General features: G+C 31.1%; 1 protein-coding gene across 1 annotated transcript in view; it reads right to left on the reverse strand.

Moving 5' to 3' along the window:
* The window catches only part of LOC130895365 (butyrophilin subfamily 2 member A2-like), a 168,226-nt gene extending 160,953 nt beyond the window's left edge, over positions 1-7,273 (reverse strand). The window contains exon 1 of the mRNA XM_057802604.1: positions 7,004-7,273. Within this exon, the coding sequence (XP_057658587.1) occupies positions 7,004-7,052 (49 nt within the window). The 5' untranslated portion in view covers positions 7,053-7,273. The remainder of the gene's footprint in view (positions 1-7,003) is intronic.
* Between the last annotated feature and the right edge of the window lie 3,556 nt (positions 7,274-10,829).

Genomic DNA, 10,829 nt, shown 5'->3' on the forward strand with positions numbered 1-10,829 from the left:
CTACTCATCTGGATCTCTTCTGATTAGGACATCAACCACCAATTTTTGAATGAATATTAGATAATAATAATAAGGAAACAATTATTTTTCTAACACGTAGAAAACAATAAATTATTTTGCACGCAAAAAGAAACAACTGCTAGAGACGTGTTTATAATAACCCGCAAGAGTTTCAGATTTCATAAACAACCCGCAACATTCATTTACATTTCTAAGGAATACTTTGATTAAAAAGGGTGAAACATCAAAAATACCACATCAAATACGAAATATACCCAGGTTAATATTTAGGGATGTCGAGAATCCTTGTTGCCATTACCACAACAAAAGGAAATTTCTTCAATAAAACCGAGCAAATATTATTTAAACAACAAAGACTCCATTCCTTTCCAACGCTCTTAAAATAATATTTCAAGTGCTGGAAAGATAATTAAGGCTTCGATTTATTATTAATTGCAATGTCCCACAAGAACGCTAAATCAAGCGAATGATTCGTAAATTAAAAAGCAACATTTCATCTATTTAAAATAACATTCAATCAGTTACACAATTTCTTCGGTGACACAGACCTTTATGCTTTACGAAAAGTTACTCAAGCAATAACAGAAGTGGTGGATGCAACCTACGTGATTAAAATCACTTCTCGAGAGACCTGTGTATGTCTATTACTCTGATTACCTATCCGCAGCTTGAGATTCGGTCGGTTGGCAGAAAAAACGGTGGAATTCTGCAGTTCTAGATGCCAATAGGATGTTTTCTTTGTGAGGTCAATAAATAATTCAGTAAACCAAGTTTGTTCTATTCACCACTAAGCGACTCCAACACTTTCTTAGACTGCTATCGTAAGGTACAAATGAAAGAGATAGTTGCTTTCAATTCGAGCTCTATCAAGGTTATGCTTCATCGAGATACAGAGAATATGAGGAATTAGTAGCCTGGAAGTGCCAGGAAAAGACAAGGTTCATGATTGGTCCCGACGTAATATAATAGAAAGAAGTTCTAGTGTAATCATCAAGATTTTAGAGGGAAGGTTTTTAGAGCTTCGTTTCCTAGACTCGTCGGAATTTCGAATGGCTCTATTCGTATGTAAACATTTTCCTCTTTTCTGTTTTCTTAAATAATTCAGGTTCCCAATATGCAGAAGACTCAGTGACCCAAAAATAATGTGATAAATTGCAAATAAAATCTTGATATCGATCACCGATAGGCAATATTTATTAGATATCCTATTGAAAAATGATTTTAGGACGATAATATATTCAATTTTAAACTCTAAATTACCTCTTCTTTAAATCTTCAAATTAACAAAGATACAGCACAGTTAAAAGTTTACAGTTCTGTTATCAAATTCATAACATATGTAAGTCAAAATTCGCGTAGTTTGGATTCCTGTTAATTTGAGAGCAAGGTAATATAGGAGAATTAAACCATTTCCAAGTTTCAACTGGTAAACTGATATAGGACACTAGAAATTTCGACGTTATGGACAACATTCTTGGTATTTGAAGTTATGCAGTGATATTGGGATTACCTTTGTGTAAGTTAAATGTTCCTAATAACAATTAAAGCAAATTATATTATAGAGTATAAAACAAAATTGTATATTACCGTGGAATGATGTACATAGATGCCTCGTGGTAACACAAACTTGTGTTTTATCCAATTTGCAGTACAACGTTCAAAACAAATATTCACAAAATTTAATTATAGCGAAACGTTTTCAAATAGGATTTACTGAACATCACCAATTTACTAAGACATCTTAAGTGAGCTTATAAGGATGTAGGAGTCAATAATTTTTATATCATACGGAAGTTGTAATACAAAATCGGTCAAATTTTAAATATAAACGTTCAACCCTACTGATAACATAACAAAAAGTAGATATGAACAAATTATTGGAAAATCACATTGCTAAAATGAATCAGATCGACATTTCATGTTCAATTGTCATAATTATGTTTTCTAAAGCTCAAAAAAATCACTTAGAATTGTGAAAGTAGAATTAGCTTATAAAAAATCATCAGTTAAATATTTAAATATATTCCAATCGAAATCTATAGATGAGAATTTAAAAATATGGTGGAGGACTTTGGAAAATTTGGTGGACACGCCTCAAGAAATTTAATGGAGACCAATAAAAAGCAAATATTTGTAAAATGGAATTATATAAAATAGAACTAACAAACATTCCTAGCTGTATATCTTTAATTAATTTTGTCGATTTATAGCTTTTAATAAGGTCGGGTTATTAGGTGCTGAAATTAATAAAATGTCATTGTAGACAATAGTCGCGAAATAATAAAAATCACCATGTGGCTACCACATCTTAAACCTTCTTTGTTCTTCCTTGTCACGTTCGCAATCTTGTAACACTTTGTAGTTTCGCCAAACCACAGCCGTACATTCAGCGAAAAGATGAAAACTAATATGGTGTCTTTTTCTACGTCTAATTTTTTTTATTTTTTGAGAATTTCTATTCCACCCCCAAGGTATTATATTCTCTCGGGGACATGATTGTGAGAAAATTGGATGTTCTTCTTCCATCTCGGACGACTTTTTAAAATGTTATTTATAGTTATTGAAAAAGGTTGAATTTCTATGCGTTTACATGAGAATATTTGTTATTGATACAAATAAATACTTTTCCAATAGGGTATATTGATAAACATGTTTCGATTGTTAGTTTCGAATAAAAACCATATGTACCATGAATTTTCAAATGAGAACTAAGGAATATATGGAAAATTTCCTACTAATGGTCTTCTCATAAATTCCTGATTTAAGATGACTACGATTTTATCATAAAAACTACTATTCACTCAATAGAATATGTGTATGAAAAAAATAACAATCAATATTTGGATTGGAAAGCTGGATCTTAACAAAAAACCAAAAAGACAAAATTCAAAGTGTAGATGAGGAATATCCAAGAGTTATAAGAAGAGATGGAAAGGAGAATTAATGAAATAGAAATACAAGCGAGAACAAATGTGTGTAAAATCCGCACAAGAAGAGGCCAAAGAAAAAGTTGGAAGATTTGGTATAGAAAAACCTGAAGACCAAAAATAAGACATGGAATAAATCAAGATTACGACACAAAATATGAAACAATAGACAATATTTATAGGGGTAATCCTCTGAAGTTCTGTAGTTACTTGAAGAGAATGTGGGGAGAGATTTCGTCCTCTATGTAGCATCTTCAGGTTTCTATCTAAGTTACTACATTCTTCCTTAGTTGTAAATTCTCAGGATTATTTCTCCCTTTCTTGACCCCTGTTGATGTTTTAAAAGAATTCGAAACATTCACTAGTTATCTATGCATATTTAAAAACATTTTAAAACTCAAAATTTCACTCAGTTAGTTTCAAAAAGCTTCAAAGTTGATGTATATCATAAAAAATCTTGTATAACTAGTTTCTTATTACAGAATCCGAGTTTTTAGATACTCTCAAGTTGTTAGATAGTTTATTAAATTGGTTGATGATAATTTTACAATAATTATGGATTCACCATTCGCAAAACGTTCGAGGACAAACGACATACTTATAATTTCCAATCAAATCTCATCAAACACGTACCTTCCATTATATTTTAACATTTAATCTCATTCCGCATTTATATTTCCAGAAATATGATTAGGGTTTCGTTTTAGGGTGCGAAATCCAAGAATAGAAACTCAAACAGGCATGTAATTGATATTCTGGATAATCCACTACGCGATTTCGATTTCTGATATGCTCGTTACTTGGAACCCATACAAATGAGTGTCATAATAAGCTCCATTTCTATTAAGAAACGAATGGAAAAGTTCCTAATAACATATTATGGAAATAATATATATTCAAATGAAAAGCAAAAACTATTACAAGAGAAAATGTTTATCCTGATAGGATAATACATTATACAAGGACTCTCTTAACAGATATCAAAATATTTCAGTAAACTGTAATACGAAAAATCTAGAACTATGAATATAAGACAAACATCTCAATATTTGGGATAATTTTTTTCTATTATGTGTATCATGGCGGTTGTTGATTATCAAACTTCAAATATCATTCTTTTACCAAAATTTATCAACAGAATCCTTTTTATAGTAAAACCTATCTAAGATAATTCCTAAAAAGTCAAGTCCTCATTGAATGTAAGCAAATTCTACGATTCTAAAAAAGAAAATGAAAATTTTAATTCCGTCAATGACGAATTTTCTGAAAATGAACAAGTAAAAAAAATATTATCGTGTGGCGTCATACATTAATGTTCATAACAAAAAAATCTGAGAATAAAGGTGAAAATAACGAAGGTATTTTGTATCCCTTTGTCCAATTTACAAGAAGAACGCGTGGTTGGGACCCTTTTACTCAATCATCCTCATTAGGAAGTAACGATGGTGGCAGTCATATATCAACATGTAATAACGTGCTACGAAAATGCTCTTTTCAATTCATAGACGCGTTACAAGTTGAGAGGTATTTTATTGAATTTAAAATTCATCCCTCGTTGATAACACAATGATGTGATGTTTTGAATAATTGTTAAAATTGTCCTGGGAAATGATCACTTGGAAAGTCTCTTACGCCACCAATTACATTTCATTTCAACCATTGAAATTCCGTTTAATTATTTTATCCTGTTATCCGATATCAAAGATCAATACACAATTATTATTTATTAGTGTAACCACAACCACTAATAGGAAGTGACCTACAAAGAGACCATAACAACCTCCAAATTGAATTTAATGGATATCGATTGCATATCTAGAAAATAATGACACCTACGCAAACAATAATGAACAAATGATTTATTAGATGTCACCTCTACTTAATGATTATTTGTTATCAAAAAAATATTAAACAATATCTTGTTTTACATACGACGATTCTACCTGAAGTACCTGACTTACCTAGAAATGGTGGTATTTGTTTGAAAACTACGACTGTATTAGAAAGTGTACAATCTAAACAGCATATGTTTCGGGTTTGAAGACTCCACGTTTGTAAACATGGAAAAAATTGGTTCTAAAGAAGGCAAAAACCATTTCATGTCGTCGATTTTTTTGGGATGCGCGTGCGATAATTTTCATTTACTATCTAAACTAAGAATCAAGTGTTGTTTCTGTTATTCCAATGGCCAAAATTAGTTTTGAATTGCTACCTCATACAATCTATTCGCCAGATTTAGCCCCCTCAGATGATTATCTGTTCCCAAACTTGAAAAAATGCCTTAGTTGTCAAAAGATTTTTCAACAATGGACAGGTGATGTCGACAGTTAATGATTATTTTGAGGAGCTCCACGATTATTATTATAAAAAGGATATCGAACTCATTGAAGTGAATTTTTGTGTTTCCTTTAATGGGTCAGGTACTTTTGGAACCATCTTCGTGTATTATATCATTAAACGAATTTTTTAATCATCCATTTAAATTGTTTTTGAAAAAATTTGCTTCTAGTAATATCTTGGTTTAGCTTGGGAAATAAATAATAAATAAATGAAAAATAAGTTCATTTTCTAGACTGAATAACTAACCAAATCTTCTTGGGAATATCCAGGAAGATCTAACTTTCATTAGGAAATTTGTTTGATATTGAATTTCTTCCCTTAAGGAAATTGTTCATAATTTTCTCATAATTAGTTTGAAATATCTCGATGCTGTGATTTCCCAATTTGAACTATTTTTGAGGACTCGAATCGAACTAGGAAATGACACTTTTTTATTCCTTACTAAGAATCACTTAATTTTCAATAAAATTTTGATGTTTCGAATGTATCTTAGTTTTTTTTTAATCATTTTATCACAATCAACTCGCTTTTATCGTGGAAAATGAAAATGAAAAAGTGTTTTTTCAAAATAGAAGTTTTTAGTTGTTAAATGTACTTCAGATTGTCTCAGATAAATGTTAAATAGTAGACTGTTCATCATTGTTAGGAAATCAAAATATTAAATATCAATAAAGTATTGACTACATTTGTTCTTTGAGAAAATCCTGTCGAATCTAAATCCGTGTATAGGAACGGATAGTTGTTATAAAATTGTTGGAGTAATTGGATTTCTTAGGTTCAAAGAGAAGGTTTCCGAAATAGGAGGTTTGGACGTGGAAGGAAAAACATTTTTTGTACATAGTTTGATAAAAAATATTGTCTACAATTCAAAAAGTATGGAAACTATCTATTTATCAATATATAATTTACAAATATTAACATAAAAACATACAGAAAACAAAATTTTTTACAATGGTATCATAGATATGTTATAAACAATATTACTTTCTGTTTTCAAATAATAAATGATCAATTTTTGAGATCTTTATTGACGCTATTATGTATTTGTACAAACAATAACGCCCCTTTTGAGGGATAATGATTCCAAAACATGTTTATAGTACTGAAATAATGGAATATTAGAAATATGAAACTCGATTATAATGAAACATTCTCACAAAAAAAAAGTTGAATCGATTTTCTGTCGTGTTTTCAAACGGCTTCGAGTTTCCTTTGTTCTTTTATTCTATTCTCACTTCGTTGAATATACAAATTTTCATTGAAATAGTTAATCATACAATATACGGCATAAATATGCTAATTTTTGTAATTCCATTCGTTTGAATTTCACCATCTTAGTCTTTAAAAAAAAAATAAAAACCAGTGATTCCTAGAGACTTGTCTGTTGAGATAATTTCTGCATATTTTCCACGCCCATGACTTTTCGTTGCTTATATATTTTTATAATTATGTCATTTCCAGTTATTGCTTGGAATAATGAGATGAAATTTGTATCCATATGATGAAATTTCTGGTAAGCAAATACGGAGATGTAAAGTGAAACTGATGATTAATAATGTGATAACAACAAAATTTGAATAAATTAAATCAAATCGAAATCAGGAATAAATGATTTACAAATATATCAGAAGAGATAAATGATTATTTTTATTATATAATATTATAATCAATTCTTATCACGAGTTATGATAGTAATTTTTTCATGGATCACTTACCAATCAAAATAATGAAAATTGTGATATTTAGAGACCTGTCCAGCTTCATAGTATATAAAGGAAATTCACTCACATAACACTTTTTGAATCAAAACATCCTATAACGAAATCGACACAAAATTTTGACACTCCCTCGTATCAAAATTTCACTTCGAATACCAAACGATATTTGACAATATGTCGAAAAAAAAATCGCTTGTCACGTGTTTTTCCGTCTGCCAGATCAAGCGTCTAAATAGAACCGGCGTGAGCGTCGTCGAGCGTCGAACTGAAATACGAAAACTGAAAGTTTATTGAGGCGCTCTAGTAAAATCGCACGTCATGCGCAGCGCCGACTAGTTTTTCATTTTTAGTTAAATTTTTAAAGAAAACTCCTCACCGCACTATATTAACGCCTTTTAAGTTGTTTCTTTGAAATAATCTCTATGGAGAAATCAGCACTATCCTTGCAAAGAGAGCGTTTTCAATCTGGTTTTGATGTACATACGTGTCAGCAAAAACCTTTTGACGAAAATCTCAAAGGGAGCTCGAAAAAAGTACGTTTTATTATACTATTCATACTGTACTGTGCCGAATTACAAGCATTAGTTTATTAGAAGTTTTTTTTTTTCAAATCTGGCTATTCTGTAGAAGATCAAAGAAGTGATTTGTTCACGAATACGTTTGATCTTTCGAATATGAAATAGCAAACAAACTGCGATATGGTAGGTATTTATAAGTCTGCAATAAAAATATAAAACTCTTATTAAAAACGCAATAAACTCTTCACATTTTCATATCGTATCGATGGAAAATCGTTGTTTTCCAGAAAAGAACAACGTTCCAAAGTCACGATTTAACGTATCAGAATTATTTGACCCGTGAAAAGAATTACGTGCCGACAACTATAAAATCAGACCGCGTAACAAAAACCTTCAGCTTCGATGTAAAAAAAACATACAACACAAACAAAAATCAGTCAACGAGTTTGAATAACTCATTCTTAATAGGGAAAAAGGTCAGCCAAGGAATATTAGTGATGGAGGTTGTCAACAGCATTCTCAACCACCGGTCAGTTGCAACATTCTAATGAATCTCCAATATAAAAAAGTTTTTACGAGGTGAATTTCAAAAATTTGGCGAAGATATTTCCATTTACAATGGATGGATGGAAAACAATGGATCAAAATTAAGTGCTTTGATGATAGAAATTGCTGCAAAGCGTGGAACCATAACCGAAACGATTCTTAGTCACAAATCTATCTATCTACACTCCAAATAAAAGTAACTTTAAGTAAATTTGTAGTGATTCTATTCATTATATTCGCTGATAAGCTTTTTCTTGCTTTTTGTTATCATTGTGCTCAAAGAAATTCCAGTTCTTTCCACTCGTTCCTTCCGTAATTTCCTGTGTACCTATTTCCATTCTCAATTTTTTTCCGCAATTATACAGCTGCCAAGTTGAGAGTTTCAGCCACCAAAGATCCAGTCACCAGACCACAAACTCAACATCAACTCCAATATCTGGGAATCCAGTTGAGGGCTGCAACCATCCCGGATTTCCATAGATAAATCCCAGCTTTATCTTCTAAAAAACACGCCGAATGGTATGTTACAAACTGTTCCATAAATGTTACTATTAAACGTTTATCAAAACTTTAAAGGAAATTACATCGAATTGAGTTTGTGTTTTACTTTATTTAATATACAATAATTTGCCGTACTTCTTTAACACGCCTCGTATATTAAAAATATTCATTCTCCCGTGAACTTCCTTCTTGATTTATTATTATATGAGTTCGCATTAAGAAAATTCGTTAGACGGTGTCTTTAAGATGTAGTTTTCAAATCACCCACAACGACAAGCAGCTCTGACAGAAGACAGTGACAAGCGACAATATCGCTTCCGGTGTGAATCATTGAGAAAATCCAATCGTCGATGATTCAACGTTGCGATAATCAAATAATGAACCGAAATCTCAAAGAAAATTACATCTAGTTGAATTTGTGTTATCTTTATATTTTATTTCAAATAAAATACTTTGCCGTACTTTTTCAACACGTCTCGTATATCAAAAATATTCATGTTCCCTTGAACTTCCTTCTTGATTTATTATTATATGAATTAGGGAGTTCGTAGTAAGAAAATTCGTTAAGCGACGTCTTTAAGATGTGGTTTCTAAGTCACCGACAGCGACAACCAACTCTGACAGGTGACACTGACAAGTGACAGTGTCGCCTTTATTAAATGATATGTTATTGTTGATAGTGATAACAAGATGAGCAACTGTAGAAAAATGATTAAAAGATTAATTACGATAATATTTTTTATAGCATAATCATAACCTAAAACATAATAATGGTATGATATGATAAATTTCGATTCGGTAAATTATCTACCGCTGAGACTGAAAAACCGACGAATCTCCTTGTTCTCGACGATGTTAATTCAATTGTATCTAGGAAGAATAGATCCGGATAGCTCTTCCTTTAAAAGGAAACAATAGAGAAAAACATTTTCTATTTCCCGAAAATGAGAAAGGATGTTTTTAGATCGAACGCAGCAATTGGATTTGTTTGATTTTCAAAGTGTTTCGCTTTAAAATTTGCACTCTATAAGATATATCTCATGGTGTTTATTGTGATATAAATGTTATTGGGTTTAAATTCGACGGTATTTTTAATAATTCGCCAAACAAACAAAATGGACGTAAGTAATCATCCATCGCAACTTTAAAGGACTGTAACTCAGAAACGAAGGGTCGAATGAGATATTTTTTATTATTTTTACATCACTCAATCGCGACTTGTGGAACTCAGCCTTTGAAATGGTAGAATTTTTACTCTGAAACAGCTCAATAAAAATGATCTAAATATAAAATCAGTTTACCATTCCTAGATTTTTATATATTTATATTTCTTATTTCATCTTATTATATTATAGTAAAAAATATAAACGACGACAAAATGGTGGTTAATGGTAAATTGGATAGAATTAGTTTAGGCGCTGGAAAAAAATGAACTTTCGCACTATATATTAAAACCATAAATTCAGTTAGTCCTATCATGATTCTATATTCGTATCAGCCGACTATAGGCAATAAATCCATCAAAAATCCGCCGAAAGGAGGACGTGAGAGAAGAAGACGATTAGTTATGAATGCTTATCTTTCTTCCCGGAATGTATATAAGCGACGTAGGACTTTACTAAAACCGGAAGTCGTAATATTATGGATGGAAGCTCGCATAAAACAGTGAGTTGCGGTAATCCATGCCTAAAATCACTGGTATACTAAAGAAAATTCTTTAAAGGAAATATATAATATGCAAAATTTATATGTTAAATTTGAATATGTAAGTTCCAGGTGAGGGGCTACAAAAATTCTATGGAAAACACTAGTTTTTTATTAAAATTTTTTTGTAATATGTAATATGTAATACATCAATTTATTCAATAAATTCAAAATTGGTATATATCATTATTCGTCATTAACCTCAAACTATACACAAGTGTACAAGAAAGAATTCAATTAATTCTTCCTCCTATTTATATCATTTACACTTTTTTCATTTCGGGTTTATATTCTTTTCTCTTTTCTCTCACTTTTGTGACGATTTATCAATTGAAACGCCCTTTATATGCCATTTTTTGAGGTGAATGATCGGATGTTTAGTTCATTATAAAGAGGAAGGTATGCCGTTAATAATGGAACACAACATCAGCCAAATGGCCGCCACGACTGCACTTACGGGACCATATCCTTTTCATGAAATTTTCCGTAACCAAATTGCAAAGCGGCTGCCCTATGTCCTCGAAAGCCTCACGAATTCCATCTTTGAGGTCTTG

This window comes from Diorhabda carinulata, chromosome 6 (genome assembly GCF_026250575.1).
Source record: "Diorhabda carinulata isolate Delta chromosome 6, icDioCari1.1, whole genome shotgun sequence".
In the NCBI taxonomy this organism is placed as follows: domain Eukaryota; kingdom Metazoa; phylum Arthropoda; class Insecta; order Coleoptera; family Chrysomelidae; genus Diorhabda; species Diorhabda carinulata.